The sequence below is a fragment of the Fundulus heteroclitus genome, chromosome 23 (assembly GCF_011125445.2).
Source record: "Fundulus heteroclitus isolate FHET01 chromosome 23, MU-UCD_Fhet_4.1, whole genome shotgun sequence".
Taxonomy (NCBI): Eukaryota; Metazoa; Chordata; class Actinopteri; order Cyprinodontiformes; family Fundulidae; genus Fundulus; species Fundulus heteroclitus.
In genome coordinates, this window is record NC_046383.1 from 22765893 (window position 1) to 22789595 (window position 23703).

General features: G+C 38.8%; 1 protein-coding gene across 1 annotated transcript in view; it reads left to right on the forward strand.

The window, feature by feature from the left end:
• LOC105916818 (A disintegrin and metalloproteinase with thrombospondin motifs 2) overlaps nucleotides 1–23703 on the forward strand; it is a 192831-nt gene that overhangs the window by 67375 nt on the left and 101753 nt on the right. Inside the window, exon 3 of the mRNA XM_036127079.1 lies at nucleotides 35–209. Within this exon, the coding sequence (XP_035982972.1) occupies nucleotides 35–209 (175 nt within the window). The remainder of the gene's footprint in view (nucleotides 1–34; nucleotides 210–23703) is intronic.

Sequence of the window (23703 nt, forward strand, 5' to 3'; positions counted from 1 at the left end):
ACTTTATGTTCATATTATCCCGTTTCTCTTTCAGGCTGGGATGATCAGGACAGGGAAAGAGGAGTTTTTTATTGAACCAGTGGAAAGGGGCGATGGAGTAATAGAAAAGGAGGAGGATGGAGGAGGAGGGAGGACACACATCATCTATCGCTCGTCAGCTGTTAAGAAAGTGCCCATCAGCAGCCCAGCGGCGGACTACCACTCCAGAGGTTAGTCTGTGGTTCCCATGGTGCTATCCTCCACTTTTGTACATCCTTGACTAAAAGCTCTTCATGCACACTTCAGCACCATTCTCGTGTTTCTTTCTCTCCTTGAACCTACAGCATGTGGACAAAGCACAGTCACACACTGTTGGTGCTGAAGTCTACCAAATGCAGATCTACACAAAAAAAAGCTTACTTATCATCATTTTCATTTCTACATATTTCATTTGTTCAGCTACAGTAACTTTGTTTAAAGAGACTACAGTGGTATTCAGCTAAAAAGCCAGCTCATCCTTTAAAGGTGCAACACAAACAACACGATTCTTTGTTTTCATGTTTTCGTGTTGAGTGCATATATATTCACCTTCCCTGAATCAGTACTTTGTTGAACCATCCTATTCCTATTCAGGTGCAGGACCTGGACATCTTTGTTTGGAAAATAGCTCAAGCTCAGCAATTCAGACCATCATTGTTCAAGTCTTACACCAGATTTTCAATTGGATTTAGTTCTGGACTATTCTTTGATCTATTCTTTGATGGCCTCAATTGATCTAAATCATTGCATTGTATCCTCAACAAGCAGATGTGAGCCATCAAGTGCTGCAGATGCCTCTCAATTGTTAAGTTATTTAAGTCAGGTGTGCAGCAGCAGTGAAACACATGAACCATGCAGGGCAATGGGCACTGAGGACTGGGTTTGGGAACCTCTGAACTAATAGGTTTTCCTCCAGCATCCCTTTTGTGCGTTCATCTACATTCATCTTCTGTTGAACTGACTGCTTTTGCTGCCCCTGCCAAGGAAAAGCATCCATAGAGCTTGGACACTTTCACACCAGAGCTAACCCTGATGTGGTATGTTTAGTGAGAAGGTAACAGAACTATCCTGTGAGCTACACTGAGAGGAAATTAGAAATGTGTGCCTCTTATATGTTTGATTTACTGACACACAGGTGATCTGGAATCTTTAAATTCTTGCTAAACATCAGTAGGTGTCTGTTTAAAAACCAGCACGCTTTGCTGTTCACCTTTTCTCTCAGTCCTGCCGCATTTCTCCCATAAACAAAGCTACAGGCTGGTTAGCTCGCTGCCTCACCTGCTCTTCATAGTAGACAACTTCTTCTGATTCTGTTCCACAGCAGCATCACTTGTAACTGCATCATATTACATGGGGAGTCTGGGCTTCTTTAAACAGCATGGTGTGAAAGTGAACCAAACCAAATCACAACGTAAAATATTGAGACATATCCCACAAAACGAAACGAGAGTCTGCTCCACTTTCCTGGTGTAAAATGTATGTTGTAAACGTTTCTTGTATTGTGTTAGAGTAGTCCTGGAAGGTGAAATTTCCAAATTTCCAAACCAGTAGCACTTCAGGGGTCGCACAGAAAAAATAAATAACTTGCATTATTTCCCATTTTTTTATGATCAGAGCCTGAATTATTGTTTAATTTGAATAACGGACCAATTCTCTTCATTTATCTCGGTCAATAGGCCTGTCATGAGAACAAATTTAGCTGGACGATATATTATTCCTGAAATTATTGCGATAATTGATGATATTGTCGTTTGGAGACCATTTGTAACTAATATAATGATAATGTCATGAAAAGGCAAATACACTCTCTCAAAGATCAATACCTTTTCATGAACATTTAGCACCAGGCAGCACAAAAGCTACTATAATAGCTTGTTGCGCACAACATTTTATTTTCATTCATAAAACGTTGAAATTGGAGACGTCTGGTCACCCTAAACTACATTGTCTGTGAGTGCACAACCTTTTATTATGCTCTTTTTGTATTTTGTTTGTTTGACAGTGATGGCATGTTTGTTGTGTTGCTGCATTTAATTGCTACTGTTTTACAACAAAAGCAACATTCAGGTTTGCATAGGTTAAGTGGTTCATCATGGTGATTCGGTTTGAATTCAAAGTGCTCCCACACTGCAGCTGTAGCGTTCAGCTTTGAAACCAATTTAATAATCTGTTTCTCCTAATTTCAATTAGCGTTTTTCTGGATTGTTACTTCTCACGGGGCTCTCATGCTACACTCTTAGGTACGTAATCAGGCCATGCACCTGGCAAGTACTTGATGCAAGAGTTCACTCCACCCTACGCTGAAGAAACGAGAAGGGGAGTGGTGAGTTGAGATGGATGGACTGGAGTGAAACCTTTTGTCTTCCAGTCTTTTTAGTAGAAAGAGAGGGAGACAAGGAAAACAAAAAAGAACGCAAATGGAAATTATTCCGATTATTTTAATTTCTCATGCGATTAATTGATGTATTACTTATTGTGACAGGCCTATCGGTCACATCAACAAATGCACTTACAGCATCATACTCGGTGGCTAACCATATTGCTAAGGCTAAGAAACCATTCACTATTGGCCAAAAATTAGACATTTGTTTTGAACCTTTAGGAGAGGCTGTGCAATGACAGCAGCCTTAAAAGTACGTAGGGGTAGTTGCAGTAAGAAAAAGTTAAATTACAGAGTAGACTGGACATAAGCAGGGCAAGGCAAGTTTATTGATAGCACTTTTCAGTAACAAGACGATTCAATGCAATACGCTTTGGGTGTTATTGTCTCCAATTAACCCTGCAAATTTACTAGATTTTTATCCAGTATGATTGCCATGAGGCTAAAACAAATTTAAGAGGGGAAAAAAATGTTGGTATCATATTCACACCTTTAGGAAGCTGGAAGTCATGGGTTGCTCATTAAAATGAACCTGCGGCACACATGGTACTTTAGAGTCTTTATTTATGAACACATTTCTATAGTCTTTGAATGCAGAAAATGGTAAAAATTTGGAAACTTGTTGCTAGTAGCCTTTTCAATTATTGCAACAATTTGCAAATATTACACTTTTCTGATTTGTGACTAGAATGCGATCAACTCAGATGTCTCATCATTTCCAGATCTACATCTTCCCAAAACAAATCAATCGTACCAGTAGTTACAGTCTGAAAAATCAGGGATAAGTCTTCATAGGAGGTTTAAAATACCTGCTACTTTGACCAGTTATTTAAAAAAGCAAATCTATCAGTGTTTTTTACCACATTATGTTGCATGGCATTTTTCATGCAACATCATTTTCTGAAATTAATAAACTACTTGTTTCTATCCTAATTCATTTAGTTGTGACAACTAATATATAGCAGTGCTAAACCTTTAGTGTATCTCTCTAACAGTTTTTCCTTAGTAAAATCAGCCCAATGATGAAATATCCTTACCTCTCGGTCTTTGCTGTCACTATCAGACAGTTGTACTGAAATAAAGGCTTGATCCAACAAAACCTTGTTTGCATAAAAAGACCAAATGGCTTTGAAGGAACAAATTGTGTCAGCAATCTCCCAAAGCACAGCGATCTTAATTTCTATAGGGTGCATTCTGGTCCTTCATTCTGGTTCTAGGCTCTTGCACAAACTCATAAGTTTTAGTGAGTCTCTGATATGAAAACTGGGACCGATATTGTTATCCAATATTAATATTGCAGTTATGGCCATGAACCAGTATTCACCAGTATTATATATATAATTTAATTTTTTCTACTCTTATGAAACAGCTGCTGCCATTGCTTTGCTGCTTTAGTTAAACACTGCCTGATCCTGCGTTGCATCACTGTCACATTCCCAAACAAATCCCACTTGTCCAACACTCTACTCCCCCCCTCCAGAAACACATGCACAAACTGCAATAAGATGCAAAACAACATCAGTTGTTAATGTCAGCTCAGTTTTACTAATGGGATTAATACTTTTTTAAAGTGGCTAAGACGTAAGACACTGAGGCTAATGCTGATATATCCTAAATCCCTGATTAGTTTTATATTGCTCTTTGAACTTGCTATTGTCTTGCAAGATTGCACTTTACCTGAATGGTGTTTTCCTATAAATGAAAAAAATATTTTTTGGGTCTAGCAAAACCGTGTGTACTTTAGGTCAATTTTATATTTTTATCAAATGTCAATTCTGCTAGACATAAGTTGGTAAATTTGCCATATTCTCAGTATATTTCCAAAAATATTTGCTCACCTGCCTTGCATATGACCTCCCATTTTTAATTCATGGGGTTCAATAGGACCTTGCTTCAACCTTTGCAGCTATAACAGCTTCAGCTCTTCTAGAAAGACTGCCAACAAGGTTCTGCAGTGCTAATGGGAATTTGTTTTTACCCTTTTTCCAAAAGCTCATTTGTGAGGTCATACACTGCTGTTGGACAAGAAGGCCTGCCTCTCCATCTCCGCTCTAATTCATCCTAAATGTGTTCTATTCGCCTGAGGTCAGGACTCTGTGCGGGTTAGTCAAGGTCATCCGCACCAAGCTCTCATCCATGTCTTCATGGGCCTTGCTTTGTGGACTGGTGCACAGTCATGTTGGAAGAGGAAGGGGCCATCTCCGAACTGTTCCAACAAAGTTGAGAGCATGGAGTTGTCCAAAATCTTTCACTGGAACTAAGAGGCCAAGCCCAGCTCCTGAGGAACAACCCCACACCAGAATCCCCCCTCTACCAAACTTTATACTTTGGCACATTGCAGTCAGATGGGTAGCATTCTTCTGGCAACTGCCAGACTCGTCCATCAAATTGCCTGATAGAGAATTACGATTTGGAGATTGGAGACCACACCTCCACTGCTCTGGAGTTCAGTGGTGACGTGCTTTACACCACTGCATCTGACACTTTGCATTGCATTTGTTGATGTATGGCTTGGATGCAGCTCCTCAGCCATGGAAACCTATTCCATGAAGTTCTAGACACAAGGTTCTTGAGATAATCTAAAGGCTACATGAAGTTTGGAGATTGTTGACCTCAACGCACTATGCTCCTTATCATCCGTCTAACCCACTACCTACCACGTCATGGCTGAGTTGCTGTCATTTCCAATCACTTCCACTGTGTTTTTGTTTTTTGTGTCCTGTCTGGCAATGTGGCAATAAGAATTATTGTCTTAGTGCCAAAAGGAGCCCAACAGATTTTACTTTCACAAGTGGAGCCTTACTGCTCTCGCCACAGTGTTCCGCCTGAATTATATATGCAAGAAGCTTTATTATAATTCACAATGGGACTATTTCATGTTAAATAAACACAGAAATAGGAAGATTGAAGAGGAGAAAGGAGAGAAACAGATGAGACAAAACGCCAAAATGGAGATATGGTGAAAGAGGAGAGAGAAGAAAGAGCAATATAACATCACTTCCGCATTGATAAATACCACCAACAGTTGGCTGGAATATTTAGGAAGATGGAAATTTTATGACTGGACTTGTTGCACAGTTGTATCCTGTCACAGTATGATGCTGGAATTCACTGAGCTTCTAAGAGCGAACACTAGTTTCACAAATGTTTGTAGAAGCAGTTTGCAGGCTTATCTGCTTGAATTTATACACCTGTGGCCATGGAAGTGTTTGGAACAGCTAAGTGTGATTGATTGGATGGCTGAGCAAATACATTTGGCAATATGTTGCATTTTTGGCATGTAGCTCATCCTTATTTCTAAACGCGAATATTATTAACATACCATATCATATGGCATCCCTCCCTGTCTCTCTCACACGTTGTTTCTATCAAACTATGATATACAAAGACAATGTGTTACATTCTGCAATTAAATTAAATTTGATCAAACTTTAATGTGTTCTGCTGCTGGTGCATTATTTCCCAAAAAGAACAGTATAACACTACTAAAAGGGACAACTTCAGTATCTGAAACAAATATACATGCTCTATGTTTTTTTATCTTAGTTTTACTGAAATGTGAAAGCTGAAACATCTTGAAGAGACTTTAGTTTATCAAAGCAAAAGGTCTGACACAGCAAGCCAGCTGTAAGATTAGAGAGCGAAGGAAAGTATACATATGCAAAGCAGTTAGAATACTCAAGGTGTAAATATAATCATGAAAGCAACGTAAAAAGTTGCTTTGCGTTTGTTAAACATCTGGCCAAAAAAGACCATAATTATAAAACATGTGTTCTCTTCACATCTTTAACATATTTAATCTTAATGGAGAAAATTAAATTCCAAATTTCATGTCAGGTTTTTTCTTCTTCAAGTCCAACATTTAAAAAAAACATATAAAAAGCATGAAAGGTAAAAATAAGGTAAAGAAAGGCAAAGAGCAAAAAAAAAAAAACACAAACCTACTGAAAACACGCTCTATAACTGCAGTGGATTGAAACCATTACACATAGTACTCCAAACTGTAGCATAATTTCATAACACAATGGCCACACAAAAAGAAAGCAGTAATAATGAAGTTTTCAGCTGCAGTGTGAGCTCTAAAGGCAATTATTTATGTAACAATTTATCCGGGGAGTTGGAGGAAGGTAGGACAAATGTTGTTTGGGAGGTATTAACTTAAACAACTAACTGAACGGCAACCTTCCTATAAGGTTAAAAGCTCTGTGTGGCAAACAATCTGGAAAACCAGTGAGCCGTGCTGTTGTTGTGCAAGTCTCTCTTTTTTTAAACACAATCAGCAACACCAGTAATGTCGTAAAAAAAAAAAAAACATTGTTTTTTGACACTATCACACATTTTAAGCTTTCTATATATGAGGTGAACTTACTGATTTACAATGCATTGTTTACGTAATTGGGCTCTTATCCAAAAAAAAATTGCTGGTGAAGCTAAATATTGTAGGTAAATACTGTATGTTGCAGCAGGAAAGTTACAGGAGAGCAGCTATTGATTTAATTTTCTCACATGGTTCACAGATATGAGAAGATGTTTTGTATGGCAATTGAAAATAGTGACTAAAGTCAATGATAACGCAAAAGCTTTCTTTCCCTAAGTCATGATATGGAACTGTGTGTGTCTTTTTTCATTGTTTCATAGTGTGGCTTGAAAAGGGTTTTCAGTAGGGATAGTTCTTGTGGTGAGTGAGGAGAAAGTCATTGTCTTCACCTGTTTAGAAAGATCACCCCCTTTTTTCTGCATAAAGGATCATCAGGTAAAGCAAGACACCCGTGTTTCATTTTGTGTTGCCAATAAGCAGCAACACATACATTTGTTTTAAAAGGCTTTCATTGGTCATGAGTATCCCATTTCTATATATAAAAATATGCAATAATAAAAAGAGTACTCCAAAGGCTTGTTTGTGTCAGACAATTGCATTTACCGGTTACTTATCCATTTTGAAAAACAATGGCAGACTGAAATTAATTTATGCTTTACACAAAAATATGATTATAGTCTGTCTTTAATTAACTGTGTTTGCTGCTTAAAAGTATATATATATATATATATATATATATATTTATACACACACACACACCAAAGTTTCAAGATGTGCTTTTCCTGAGAAGATTTTTTTAAAGTTGCGTGAGAGGTTTACGTCTAATCACTAAGGGGGAAATAGAAGACCATAATATACAGGTGCCAGTCGGAGCTCGTTAAAATGAATACATTGCAACAGATGAGATCTGTGTTTTCCTATTCTGAGCGGTTGACTTGAGAATGTCTAATAATATACTGAGAGAGTGAGAGAGTTTCCATAGGAACACCCAGCGAGGACAGACTGCATTTGATTAACACAGATCTGTTCCCAATGTTACTAATACCTGGCAATGCATCCACATACAGCCATGGTACTGCAGCCTGAGCGCATGTACACACTTGGGAGAACAGGAAAAAGTTTACTGAGAACACAGGCATGTAAAGGATGTATCCAAAAAGCTTACACAACTCCCTTGACTGTAAATTTACACTTTGGAGCACAAACGCACACATACACATGCTAGATGTGTGCAGACAAAGGAAGCACACACTCTCTCAGCACGTCTCACTGCTCCTTGTTGCCTTTGAATCTGTCTTTCTAATGAAGAGTGGGGTGCGGATCAATAGCGTAGGATAGAACAGGCCGCTGTGTGTGTGTGTGAGTGTCCGCATTTGCGCGCGTCTGTGTGCGAGCACATACAGCGTGGGCATTGGTTCTGTGGTCGTCTGGCTCTGAGAGCTGGGATTTTCAAGGCTAAGCAGACAGACAGACAAGCATGCAGGCATGTGCTGCTCCCAGTGGTATTTCATGTGGATGTCTCTCCGCTTCTCACAACTTTTTTTTTGCTTTTTGTCTTTGCTATTTTAGACAATATTATGTAAACACAAAGTTTACCTTCCAGCTGTTGCATCATGTTGCTGTAACATCAGTTATGTAGGAAAGCACCTTGCAAACCCTCTAGAGCTTTATGCAGAGCTTGACTTCTAGGTAACTCTAAATTTAATTATTTTTATTCTCCTTCCCCTTTTATTTCTCACCTACTCACTCCTCCAGATCAATCATGGACATTATCATCATTAATTAATATAAGTCCGTCATTTCTGATAGTATTCTATGTTAGGAACGATTTATCTGCAGCCCCGACTTATTTGCTTGACAGAGACAGAGGAAAGGAAGTTATATTTAGCAAGGTAATACGGGATCTGAAAAAGAACAGAAGGAATTAGGAGCAAGATTGATTGCTTCCTTACACCATAAGCCAGGGAGGTGTGAATCAATGTTGTAAATGGAGAAAGCAAGCCTTGTTATTAATGTGGTACATTCATCAATTAATCACTGCAGCAATAGAAAATTAAAGATTGCCATTTTATTTTGTTTCATTGTGGTTTGAGCGTCATCGTTCAGTCTGCCTTGTTGCTTGTGTAACTATTTTATTTTATTCCATTTCATCTGCAGTTTTGATCATTGTACCCGTTTTATTTAAATTTATTTTCGTCTTTCTGGTTTGTCTGTGGATTTGCCGTCTATTGATACTTTTTTGGCTCGAGCAAATGTTTGTCCTGCTCTTTTCCATCCCACAACCATAACAGAAAGATTGGAGTTAGTGTTTTGTCTGGGAGGACTTGGCTTCCTATCTCTGTCTGTTTCCACTCCAAGGTACTGAGACATTAGAATGCCTCAGTTTCTCAACAATAGGGCAGCTTTTGCACTTTTTATAGAGGTTGAGTAAATATAAATTTTAGCAGAATCTGCTTGATGCAGGGATATTGAGTTGTACATTTGGTTAGATGGCATCATTTAGCTCCATTTTAAACCTAATAGGTTACAACATAATAGGCTGCAGCACAAACTTTCTGTCCTTTGCTATCTTAGTTTCACTGACATCTCATAGCTTTGTGCTGTTCTCTTGTAGAAAGACTATGATATGATCACTAAGGAAGATAGACCCAGAGCAGGAGACCTGACAATTTTTGTGGCACCGTCTGTTTCTGCATAAAGCCTGAACCTGTTTTGCACCTCAGATTTTGCGGTTGTGTTATTTTTGTATGTTTTGTGCTGCAAAGATTAAATCTTTACAGTCCAGTTCTGAGCAATCTTCTTTATTTTTGGCACACAGGCGATGTCTCACTATGTGTGAGAGAATGGGCACTATAAAACAGGGTTTCACTGTTAATTTTTAAAATGGAAAAGCTTTATCATTTCAATCAATGTGGTTAGCTTGGTTAGCATCCTAATTGCAAATATCGATCCCTGTGTGTATTCCCTAGTGAATGCAGGGAATACAATAAAAAGGTTCAAAATCAAGGTGTCATAACATACAAAGTTTAAAGTTTCAAAGGAGAAAATAACAATACTTTCAGTCTAGCCTTCACGGTCTCTCACAGCTCTCAAATCAGTTCCCAGAGATGGGTGTGAACTGATGCCCTTAGTCAAGCGCATTTAAAACATGAAAAAATCTGGAATGAAACAACAAAAAACAGAAAAGATTGGAACAAAGAAGGAGTGAAACAACCAACAACCACTGAGGTCTGGCTCTGTGTTGTTGCATCCTGAATTTACGGTCAATGTTTCACTGTAGAACATACAGTTCTTTGAAATAGCTTTTTTACAGCTTTTGATGTCCTCTGACTTTATTTGATGAGCACCTCACTGATACTGAAAATATCTCATTTTAAATCTTCCTCTTAAAATAACAGCTTCCACATCTAAGAGTGTCTTTGTCAGTGTGAGAATGATGGTGTTAGTGAGTTAAATGACAACCAGCGGGTCACTAATCAGAGTCAGACAACTAAAACCTTCCTGTTTCTTGGTGCATCTTTAAGATGTATATTTAAAGGTGCCATGACAACGCTGTATAAACCATTTGATGTTGTTGATATGGCTGCATATATTAATTCTTCAAAGAATTTTATAAAAAATAACATCATCTTGTTATTTTGTCAGGGCCAAATGTCCCTCCTCAGTAAAAGGGTTGGTTGCAATAATGATATGCATCTCTACCAAGTTGACTTCACTGTGATTGGCTACAACCATATTTGGAAAACTGGTCAACCCCCACGACACAGGAATATGCAGCTGGGATCCAGCTGGAATTCAGTTCTTCACCATGATGACTCCTCTACAGTCACCGCAGTCTCTGTGGAGGAGAGCTCGTGGTGACTGTGGAGGACAACGGTGGAGAGCGAACTCTCACTGCAGCAGTGACAAGAAAATCATGTTTCTGACAGCGGTTTGGCTGGTCAGTTCGTCAACCGGATTTTTCAGATAAAAACACACCATCCTTACATTTGACAGCATTTAGAAATGAAATAAATCTACAGGTAATGCCAGCGCTGTGGTCGCCACCTTCTGTGTTGAAACAGAAGTTTTTTTTTACTTCTTTTGTTCGAAAACCACTTGAATTCCCCCACAGAAAACCTTCTTCAAACCATATTATACCCCCAACACCTCGGAAAAATTAAATTTGATGTCATGGCCCCTTTAACAGACTTTTGTCAGTGTATTTTATTAGTTTAATTGTTGGGATACCATTGATTTGCATAGCTAGCAATACTCATTCCTGGTAGTGATTGGTCAATTAGGACAGCCAAAGAGAAAAAAATTTCTATCTTGGTGAGTTGGTGCTCCATCATTGTAGTACTTCTCTCATCGCAAAATAGCTTCTTTTAGATTTTATGTTGGCACCAGCCTAGTTTGTAGCAAAGTGTAAAGCAGGGCTGTGAAATTGCAGCCAGCAATGCTGCCATGGAAATACCAGATTGCCTGCTCAGACTTTACACACAGTTAATTTTGTGTTGCATCATATTTTCATAGTAAACATTTTGGAGCAAACATTGGGTGCTGTTAGGATTGCAGTGTTGTTATCACAGCTGTAACGTGTTTTCTTAGAGTAGAAAGGTCCAAGTATATCATTGTCTTGGTCATGAGTGTGAGATTAACCACTAGATCCTTGTATTGGTCCATTGGAGTAAAAAACAACCAGAAAAAGCGCAACAAAACACTGCCAATTTATGAAAGATTTTTTCCAAACTGCGTTTCTCAATTTAGAAAAGGTATTACCGACGTTTCTGATGATGCTTCATTGGAGCTTGAGCTATAAATGTCTTCAACTCCACTTTCCTGGAATAAAGATGCAACAAACTGTTTATCAAACTTTTATTGTTCCTTTCTTAAAGGATATCAGGGAGACATGTAGGAGAGTATTTGGTATGTCTTCTGCAACAAAAGTTGACATGAAGACTTGGTGATAGAACGAGGATGTACAGTGTGTGTGTTCAGAGAAAGAGATTAGCTAAGGACTTAAGAAAGTCACCAAGAGTCCAGAGGGATGCAGTGTAAAGTTTAGGTAGAGGTAGCTAAAGTCAAACAAAGGGCATACAGTGACATTTATGATTGGTTGGACAGTAAGGAGGGAAAGAAGGATTTATACGGGTTGGCAAGGCAGGGAGACGGAGCTAGGAAGGATTTTCAGCAGGTTAGGGTGATTAAGGTTTGAGATGGAAATATAGCGACAAGCGTGACAGTAAGATGGAAGAGATGATGAACAAAGAAAATGAAAGAACAAAGAGCAGAAGAAGTGACCACTGTAGATCAGGAAGTAGCAAAGATTAGTAAGGGTGAAGTCATGAAGGCATTGAAAAGCATGTAGAGTGTCCCGATGATATATCTGTAGAGGTATGGAAGCGTCTTGGAGAGACAGCCGTAGACTTTTTAACTAGGCTGTTCAATGAGACCTTAAAGAGCAAGATGATGCCTGATGAATGGGAGAGAAATGTGCTGGTACCAATTTTCAAGAACAAGAGAGATGTGCAGAGATGTGCGGGCTCTATGGGGGCAGTTCAAGACTCAGTTTCCTGTATAAAAAAGCAAAATGAAACTGAGTCTGGATGGCCAGGTTACAGAGTCATGGCAAATGCAGAGAAATAAAGCTGATGAGTAACACAATTAAGTCATTAGAAAGAGTAGTTTTCGGAAGCTAGACCAAGATCAGAAGTGACCATCTGTGAGCAGGAGTATGGTTTCATGGCAAGAAAAAAGCACCAGAGAAACAGCGAGTGTAAAAGAGGTGAAAAAATGCGTCCAACCACATTGAAATGGGTTGAGAAAAGTGCCAGGTGTGTTGAGTGATAAAATAATATCAGCAAGGGTAAAAAGAAAGATGTACAAGATGGTTTTGAGACCAGTGATGATGTTTGGTTTAGAGACAGTGGCACTGAGGAAGAGAGGGGAGGCAGAGCTGGAGGTGGCAGAGAGGTTCTCTTTGGGAGTGGCAAGGATGGCTAGAATAAGGAATCAGTCCCTAAGAGATGCTTTGGATATAAAACAGGAAAGAAAGTTAGACATCCCTCTTCCCAGTAACTTTCTCCAGCTAATTCTGGAAATAACATATGTGTTGATTTTATTTTTCCTGTTCATTTATATTTGTCTTGCAGTGACGAAAATAAAGAAGATCTTTAAGGCTGGAGCCTGAAGATGCCAGCAGAACCACATAATTTCTTAAAAGCAAACGCATGACCCTAAGCTTTCCAAACACCCTGTTTTCCACTACCTTGGTTTGAGATCTAGTCCTGCACTGGGTACAAGCTCAACTTCTTTTTCTTTGGTAATATTATCATTTTCTGAGAACGTTTTTTTGTGCGTCCTGTCTGGCAATGTGGAAATAAGAATTGTTGTCTTAATGCCAAAAAGAGCCCACCAGATTTTACTTTCACAAGTGGAGCCTTGCTGCTTTCGCCATAGTGCTCCACTTGATTTATAATTGCAAGAAGCTTTATTAGATTTTATGCACGGAATATTTCATGTTAAATGGACACTGAAACAGGAAGGTAGAAGAGGGGAAAAAAGGAGAGAAACTGATGGAACAAAATGTTAAAAGGGAGAAAGGGTGAAAGAGAAAGAGGAGAGAAAAGGTAGAAAGCAATGTAACATCCTTTGGTTCTGCTTCTACTCCTGCAAAGACAGATATAAAAAGAACAGCAAAACCAGCCAATAAAGTTGTACAGGTACAAACAAGTAACACCTTGATACCATCACTGAAGAATATACAGTATGATTCAATATAAAATGTATAAAGTGATAGCTAAAGATAATAATAGTGGTTCTCCTCATGGAGTACATTAGGAGGGGAAGCATTTCAGCAGCCAGCTGCTTCTGGTCTCCGCTCTCTGTGGCCATTGGCCTTATCCTTGGAGAGCGCCTCTGTTTTAGCTGCACACTCAGTCTATGTGTGTCTGCACAGCTTTGCATTCCTGTGTGTACGTTGTGTGTGTTTCATTCCACGCCTGTTTAACTCACAGCTGACTGACAGCATTTATGTGTCTGCTGGTGTGTGTCTATGATTGTGCCTTTACTGTACGTCCCTCAGTGTGTGTTCTCCCTTTTGCTTGTCACACTCCTCACCTGCTCGCAAAGTCCCAGCAGGCCCTCCATTGAGCCGTCAGTCACCGTGCTGCAGCGCTGCCTTTAAACTTAGCAAACCTCTGGGGATAATAGCAGGGTGCGGCCGACCTCTGCTCCAGTCTGCAGCCAGCGATGCTGCACTGAGCCTCATGAAGCTTGTGTGTGCGTGTGCGTGTGTGCGTGTCAAGGGTTTCGTCTGTCTGTCTGAAAAAGGGGAGAGGGTGAGTTGAGATAGAGAAGCCATGGAATATGTCTAAGAGGTAATGCATTATCACAGCCCTAGATGAGAGAGTGTCACTATAATCATGGTGATCCTATCACTGGTGAGATTAGCACCTTTGTGGTGCCTCTGATGTGATGTTCATATTTTCAGAACCTGAATCGTGCTATTGAAATATCACCATGGCTGAGCATATTTTCTCAGTCATGTTTTTTTTTTTCTTCGATGTGTTTTTTCTACCCCGTGCCGAGCATTTATTGCACTTCTGTTTACAAATGACCTCTTCATTTACAAATAAAATTTAACATCTATTTGAACAAAAGACAAGTTTCAACTTTGGATATATAGAACTGTCTTTTGCACCACGAGAGCTCAAAAACAGAAGAAAGTTAACCTGTCATGTGGCCTTGATGGATTGATAGATCATGGATACATAGATGCCGTCGGGCTCTCCCTACAGTTTTGGTGCTATAACACCATTGTTGTGGTCTTAAGAGTGCGTGCTGGTTGGAAAGGGGATTAATTTGGCTTTGTGATGTTTTAGAGTATTAAAAATGACAAAAGGATACTATCTTTTGATTCAATATCAGACTTTGGTAACAGAGCAAAGCAAAGCCAACATAAAGCGAAGCAGACATGATGATCAGTTGTTCAGTAGCAGCAAGCATAGATGGTGTCTGCCCTGCATGCTTCTTTTTTTACTCCGAGATCGCTCTATTAAGTAGAAAGTCAGTCGGATGTTTACTCTCGTCTGATTTCTTGCTTGGTCTTTTTTTCTCTTTTATTTCAGGGTTATTTTGACAGTGCTTTTGTTCCCAGTATTCAGTATATTAGGTTTTGTGCCTGTTACACCACTATTTTCCCTTGAAATAGTCATCAGTATGTCTCTATATTAGAATGTGTATTTGACCTTTTTACATTCCAATTTGATCCTAGGAATTAAACACCGCAGTCCAGCTAATTGTATTGTCCCTTGACTTTCCAGTAATCACTCCTCCTGTACAACAACATAGCGACAGTGGATAGTCAATTGCCCGGTGTTGTTCCCTTTGCAGCAATCCCTCATACTGAGCGTGCATGTAGTGATTGTGAAGAGGAAAACTCCCCCTTTAACAGCAGTAGCTCCTTTAGTTGTGTTATCTAGAAGAGGAACACAGCTAAACAGATAAGCTGTCATGATAAACAGACTACATAATAGAGTTAGAGGTGGCAATAGCCTCTTCAATTGTTGTATCTAGGAGAAAGACAGGGTTAAACACACAAAGACGGGGGCAAGTTTCTTATCTATAGAAAGAGAATGTAAATATGTTGTCAGCAATAGCTCAGCAGATAGCTCCTTCCAGGAAAAGGTCCCAGCTCAACAGAACAGCAGACCAGGTGTAACTTCTACAGGTACATGGCAAAAAAAAAATGTATACTGTTTCAGAAAGTGAAACTCATGTCTTAAAAAGATTCATTACACAGAGTGAACTATTTCAAGCCCTTATTTCTTTGAATTCTGCTGCTTATGGCTTACAGATAACGAAAACAGGTGACAATCATGGGGAAGACTGCAGATTTCACAGATGTCCAGAAGACAGTCTGACACCCTCCACCGAAGGGGGGGGGGGGGGGACCACAAAAGCTCATTAGCAGCATTTATGCACATTTTGAAGTATTGCATTAGAAAAGGTTGATTGGGGGAAAAAAGTTCATGCGACATTCAAAATAACTATAAGTTTGCAAAAGTGTTTTTATGCTAATTTTTGTTGTTTGGTGGTTGTTGGATTTTCTAAAAATTAATTAATGCACAAAACAGGAGATGGAAACACATTTGCCCAATAAGTTCTGACGTATTTACTTGACATGACTGATCAGCTGTTTCCGCTGTCAACGTCTTCCTGGATAGTCCCATAATGCGCGTAGATATGCTCTTCTTTCTCTAAGTCTCTGGACAGCAAGTAACATTGGCAATATATAACAGAACTATTACAACTTGCCCAATAGAAAAACATTCCTGAAAACCTCTCCATTTTTCTTATATGTGTGGTCCATGCTAGTTTACAATCTCCACTTCCTGTTTATTAAAGCAATGCTTGACATCAACTTCTGATGAAATTATGCTTTAGGAACTCTGGTAAATTTGCTCCAAAACTGTAGCTGGAAACACGCCTAGTTCACTTTTGTTTTGTTTTTTGAGACATTTTAAAAGTTCACTCAAAAATTGCATGGCAATTGGATGGAAACATAGCTACTGTCAAAGAAGGTGATTGTTTACACAATGTCCCGAGATTGAGAAAAAACTGTGTTAGATGAAGGTGCACCATAACTCCAAATTGGAGAGGATTGTGAAGCAAACTATTCAAGAATTTGGGTGAGCTGCACAAGGAGTGGACCGAGACTGGAGTCAACCACTGAGCTATATAATACACTGGAGTGCTGATTTTGCCGAAAAACTGAAGTCACTGGCCGCCATCTTGCTCCTCCCTACTCTCACAGAACCCCACAGGATTTGGTTGCAACAACAAGCAGTTTTCTGGCTGTGGGAAAACGTTTCACAGGTAATTCTACAGTCAGTGGATGTACTAACACTATCAACCACTAGGATATTAGGTGCTGAAATATTTTACATGTTATTCATATTAGATATATATATGTATATATAAGTATGTGTATATGTATATATGTATATATATGTATACACATATGTAAATATATGTTTTTGTATATTGTTATTTATATATTTATAAATGTTAAACATATATATTTAAATGAATAAAATGCTAAATATTTCAGCACATATTTTTAGAACATAACATAAAACTATATGGCATTTGACATTTTAAAAGTTTTAAGCTCCCCCTGAACATGAGAAAATCCTCGTTATTCGATGCTGTAGCGCACATATTTCTTAGTTACTGGGGGGAAATAGGGAGTACCAATATGGCGGCTGGTGGCTTCAAAGTGACTCGTTCAAACAGACGGTGATTAGCACTCCAGTGTATTATATAGCTCAGTGGAGTCAACATATCAAAAACCACTCAGAACTAAAGCACATCAGAAGTGCCTTACCTGGGCTAAGGAGGAAATGGACTAGACTGTTGTTCAGAGGTTGAAAATCCTTTTTCATATGAAAGTGAAGTATGCATTTAATTTGGAAATCAAGATCTCAGAGTCTGGCGGAAGAGCGGCGAGACCCTGCTGCTTGAAGTCCAAGTGCACAGTTTGGTCATAGATTATTTGGTGGCCATGTCATCTGCTGGTGTTGGTCCACTGGGCTTTCTAGGGTCCACAGTCTACGCAGATATCTTCCTGGTAATTTTAGAGCACATGGTGCTTCTTTCTGCTGACAAGCTTACCGTTAACTTTTAAAAGTAAAGTAAACTTGTTTAAACCTGATTTAGATGTGGCATTCACTCATAGCATCAGGTACTGATTGACTGCAGTTGTACCTCCATGAAGCTGGCCCATGTTCTGTTTCAGCATCCGTTATGCAACCAGCCAACCTAAGGGACAGAACCTCGAGGAAGATGAGATGGTGTGTGACTCTTTTCCTCCCACTACTGTCACTGCACAGCAAACACACTCGACGCACGCACACACACCCACCCACACATATGTTGTGTTAAATCTGGCACCGCTCAGGGAAGCACAGGAGCTGCAGCCACTGCTAAATAAGCTTTTTTCAAAGTAAGCAGCACTCTCAGGAAATCACAATGTTTTCTGATGTTTAAGTATGTCTTAGCTATAATACTTTATGTTTGGAGTCATTATCATGATTTTTGGTGCGGGTTTGTTTTACGGTGTTGCTGTTTTTCAATAAAAACGTAAAGCAAGACCTAATCGCTTTTATTTAAAAACGGCAAGACCACTACTTTTGATAGTGTTTTAGCTATATTATGTATTAAATATATTTATAATTATACTTTGAATGTGCTATTTGAGATATTTATTCATTGTCATTTTTTACATATAATTGCTCATAAAGATAGTAAGAAAGCACATGTGAATAGTTTGTCAACTAAGACTGCATCACATAATTTGAATGAAATAGAATTTCAACATCAGGGTTATTGCTTCAATCCCATAAACTGAAATTAAAGTCAATAAGAAATTCCAGTACAATAGAGTAAGCCAGCAATCTCTGAGATTTATGATTTTTTTCTTTTGATTCAGATGTTCAAACAAGCTGAACAAGATGATGCTAGCTATGTGTTATCGGCTCACATGGCATTCCTGGGGTTGGCAGTTTAATTTAAAGGTTACTCTCATTGCTTTTCGCTACGTCTAGCCCTCCATTTTCAAATCACACTTAATCCTTGCAAAATTGTGGGGGGCAGGTGTCTATCTGTTGTGGTCTATGTGCAAGAGATGGGGTGCTAAGAAAGCAGTGATGCCTTAGAAATAGAGTTGGGTTTGGTTGCCTCACCAGACCGGGTCTAATTTTTTCAATAGGAGGGAATGCTTTACTCCTATGGCCGTAATACACAGCTGACCGACACCCTTAAAGCAACAGGTAGCTGAACTGAGCACGTCCTTGTGCTCTAAAAACAACCAGAGAAACCATCTGACGGCACATTTTAAAACCATTCTGCCTCATCCAGTCCCTTAGATGTCCATGACTGGCCCATTGGGGTCAACAGAATACAGTATAGCTGTACCATTCAAACTAACAGTTTGAATGGTACAGCCATTGTTTCTCCATTTGAGTGCCTATTTTAGCATAATGATGCAAATATAGGTCATTATGTTCATGTTAAGATGAAGACTTAAAGAATGTGCATTACAAAGCCATATTTGATGGTTATTTAAAGTGACTGTGTTTGTTGAAAAAGGACTCTTGCTATCAGGGAATACAGCTTGAAATAACACTGCAAAAACATATTGAGAAACTTTTAGTCTTACTTTTGGCTTTCTAAGAAATAATTATTTACCATTCAGCATTCCATGGAGTGATAAGCCAAGGCAAGGCAAGTTTATTTATAAAGCACCTTTCAGTTAACCGGACCCTCGTCAGATGGATGTAGTTCCTTCGAGCTCCACATGGCGTCAACACATCCGTCTGGAATCGCTGCCATTGGGACAGATTTCAATACCACCTAAAATGGACGAGCCAATCAGGATCGCCAGGCGGGATGCTATAGTTGACTATGGAGGGCTTAAAAAGCATGATATAGAAGCTTTAAGTCCTACCACTGCCACCTCTACATATAGTCTAGAAGCATTTTTTTTCTCTCTCACAGTCATATTTTGCTTTACACAAACCAGTTTGTTTCAAAATCAAAATTAGCAAAAATCAGAATCCGTAGGTAGAACCGCAATGAAAAAATGTCAATCAATAGAGGCCAGTGAAATACAGAACAGCATGTCTTCAATTAAGACACAGAAAATTAGTGCTTTAAACTCACAGTATAGCTACGCTATCCCAAGACTGGAATATATGCTTTGCTTAATCTGTTTAGAATTGTATTGATTAATTTTTTTTGTTCTGTTGCATCTAAATCAACATGACATCTTACAAGTACCTTACATTAGAGTGTGAATTTTGAGCCTTCCGGCTCAATCCCGTCCGGCATTAACCTGATTAGCCTATTCAGCTGCTGAAAACACTGTACCTGGGTTGGTGTAATGAAGCTTCAGCCTCCGTCCAGGTTTGTAGTTTGAACCACCATTCACTGAAACAGCTCAGAGGGTAATGTAGCTGTGTGTGTGTGTGAAGAGGATGTAATGGCAAGGCAGCTGATTTGGAGGTTAATGGAGCCTCTCATGTGAATGAGGCTTTTATCACTCAGGATAGGCTGACAATTGCACAGCTTTCACAGCAGTTTCCTCATCCTGTGAGTGTACGTCTGTGATGTTTTTTATGTTCTTATGAGCTTTAAACACGCACAATAGGAGTAAAACTGTTATTTATGAAGGCGGTAAGCCCTCCCTGTCAGTACTGGGATAAATATGGGTCTCTTTTCTACTTTTCACTTTTGATAGAGAGGGTTCAAATATGCATTCAAGGTTCAGCTAATGCTAATCTTGTGTTTTAAGAAATCACGCTGGAGGATACGGTTTCTGACTGACCTTTTCACTCCACTTGGTTATGCATGTGCATTGCAGTTTATGAGAAGTGTGTGTGCCTCGTTGCTGTAGTCTGATTAGCAAAGTGATGTGTGGTGGTGGGAGTTTGTTACGTCCCAGTTTATTTGCCACTGCGCCACCCTCGGGAGTTTAATTGAATAAAACACAGCTCTGTGGCTCCTCATTCAACAAACCCTTTATTACAGCTCATAAGAACCAATGAGATACACACATATTTATGGCTTAGACAGGCTGCACAGGTGTAGTGAATCTGGTTTTATCTATTGATTTTGGTGTTTTTTTAATGTGATTGGCAATACAATTACTGTGCCCTGCTTCTGTTGGGCATACTAGGAATGGCATACAGGTGACATGACCAATTGTTCTTTGCTACAGTCAGTTTAATCATATAACATCAGTTTTTATAGCCACCATTCCTTAAAATGTTTTTTAAACCAGAACTACAGCAGTAGAAGAGCCTCCTCAGCTGGAAAAAAACAGTTGGCTGAGCAAAAATTGATTTAATATCTGTTAAAGGATAAAGTAAAGACTCTACGGTCCAAACATTGGATGTCCATGGATATCTTTTAAAGACCGGTGTGCCAGTCACTGTAACCTGACTCTCGCCAGATGGATTTCATTCTGCAGAGCTCCACACATTCATCTGGGATTGCTCCACTGGAGACGTATTTCAGAAGGAGGGGCCTTATCAAAAATCCTTGAATATGATTGGATAAACCATGTGTCTGTCATCTTTACTGACGTGCTACTTTAACCACTCACATTGAAACTGAAACAATCGTTTTCACTAACAAAAGCCTCCAAAGCCATTCTCTGTTGTTCTTTTAAAGAATTAATATTGGGTAGATTGATCAACACTAATGAAAGACCAGCAGCAATGCTACCAAGTGACCAGATTTCTCAAATGAAAACTGGGGATGTCTCTGATTTTCCTAAGCGAGCAGATGCAGAGTCCGATCTGCAACGCTGAAGGGGCGGGGAAGGCACATTATTGTCTGAATCCAAACAGTTGCTTCTCTGATATGTCACATCTATCAAAATCTTTCCCGGCGAACCTGATTGGCTCGTCCATTTTATGTGGTGTTGAAATCTCTCCCAATGGCAGCAAGTCCACATGGATGTGTTGACGCTGTCTGGAGCTCTGCGGAACTACATCCATCGGGCGAGAGTCAGGTTACAGTCACTGTCCTTATTTTTTAAATGCACATAATGAAATAGGTCTTTGGTTAGGTCTCAATTTTTACTTATACGGAAACTCACAATCCACCTTATTCAGTGCATCTGTTGACAATCATATTTTAACCTGAACAAAAACATTGGGTTAGTGCATGTAACATTAACCAACCATTAAGATTCTTTGTTCCCTTGCCCAACTCCACTAGCCACCTTGATTGTTTGATTCACACAAAATAATCACCTGGTTTAGACATTAAAGCGATTTGAGCACTAATCCCTTGGTTGTCCAACGGCATCTAAGTTTAACCTAAACAATGATGTTGATCTATAGACCTGGTTAGCCTGTAATGATGCTATTCAAAATCGAATTTTTTCAAAATCGGGCTTTGCCGGGTCTGATGCGTTCCTATTTATTTTGAGCTTATGGTGTCCAAACGTTTTACAAAGTGGGCCAAAATCATCAAGTTGCAGTACTTAATTAATTTATAATGCAACAATTACTTACTGGGGATTGTTTTTAATTCAACTATCTAAAATATGTTTCTGTTCTCAGCAACTAGAACAGGATATGGACCGTTCTTTCTTAAAAAAAAAACTTGCTGTATTTACAAAATGTAATAAATGTCTGCACCCTAGTCTGCTTTTGAGTAAAAATGTTCTTAGAGCTCTGTGGTCTTGTGTGCTTTATAATTAAAATTGTAGAACAAAAGTGGCTTATAAAATTAAATGTTTTGTGTTGTGTCTAACATGTTCTATTTTAGGAAGATGTTAATTCCTTTGTATCTTGTTTGAAAGACCCTTCATTAAAAAAAAATAAAAAAAATAAGAGTTGTCTATCTACATGAACTGGTGAGGCTAAATTTGTACCAGTCTTGGGTTGTAATTGGGGGCCAAACAAAATCATTGAGAGCCACAGAGAGACAGCTGTTTTCAGCTGACCCTGTGGCTGTCATCAAACATTTTATTTTGAGGGATGTCAATGCATATTTTTTCATTATAATTGTTTTTTTCATGCACGTGTAAAATTAGGTAAGCTCTTGAAATGATTGCAAGCTTTTTCATGCTGGCTAGAATATTTCATTGCATGTTGGTGACCTTGGAGGATCACATTGCCTCCAGCCAGTGATATGCTTATTGCTTGTTTTGTGTTGATCTTTCAAAATATAGACAACAAGGTTTGAATAAATAGTAACATCTATTTATGGCAATATTGTGAGCTTTAGCAAATACGTGGGAGTTTTGTTAGAGCCGAGTCCTCCATGCTAAGACAAAGAGAATTGAATTTCAGACACAGAACTAGCATTAATAAGAAGCCAAATGTAATTGCCTATTCTTTTGGATAGAATTTATTTTATTTATTTTTTTTATTTGCACAGTTATCCAGACACAGGAGTCACCTAGAAGTGCAGTCTGTAGACAGAACAGCTGATTGAGTTGAGGCTGATAATCACTCAGAACCAACTCCAAGTTGCTTCTCAGAAAGTAAAAAGCTGTCTGACCCAACAGCTGTCATGGCCTTGTCCTGTTCTATGATCAGAACCTTCCCATATATTTTAGACAGGTATTCAAAACTCAAATTCATGGGCAAACATATTATATTTGAAATTCAGTGGTGTAGGAATTGCCTTGCGATAGACTGGCGACCTGTCCAGGGTGTACCCCGCCTCTCACCCATTGACAGCTAGGCAGCATGACCCCACGAGGGAAATAGATGGATGAATGGATGGATGGTGTAGAAATGGATGGAGTTGGATCTCTAATGGTCTGACAATACTCTTTCATTCTCAGTTCCTTTCGCAGTCGCTGCGTAGGTTGTTTGATTGGAGGTTTCTTTTGTATTTTTACTAAATAATTATTGAAATACATTACTGAGATTACTAATGGCATAATTATTGGCTGATTGAAAACTGTTAATGTTGAAATGTAATCATTCAGTTTAAATTGAAATGGCATATTCATCTATTTTCTATTGATTGATAGATAGATAGATAGATAGATAGATAGATAGATAGATAGATAGATAGATAGATAGATAGATAGATAGATAGATAGATAGATAGATAGATAGATAGATAGATAGATAGATAGATAGATAGATAGATAGATAGATAGATAGATAGATAGATAGATAGATAGATAGATACTATTTCTACTGTTGGTCCTTTTAGCGATATATGGCATGATGGGATTTCTTTCTGAGATACTTAGTCTCTACAGCCAAATAGAAAAAGAAAAGTGATAATCTATCTCTGGCTTGCAGAAATGTGGATCTATTGTTATTGGTTTACAGTGGCTAGAAACAATAATTTAAAAGTAATGATGGCATTCATCAAACCTGTATGATTGAGTAGAAAAAATATTAATAAATATTAAGCGGGTGTAGCTTCTACCAATATCTGCTCCCAGTTGTTTCACTGGTGT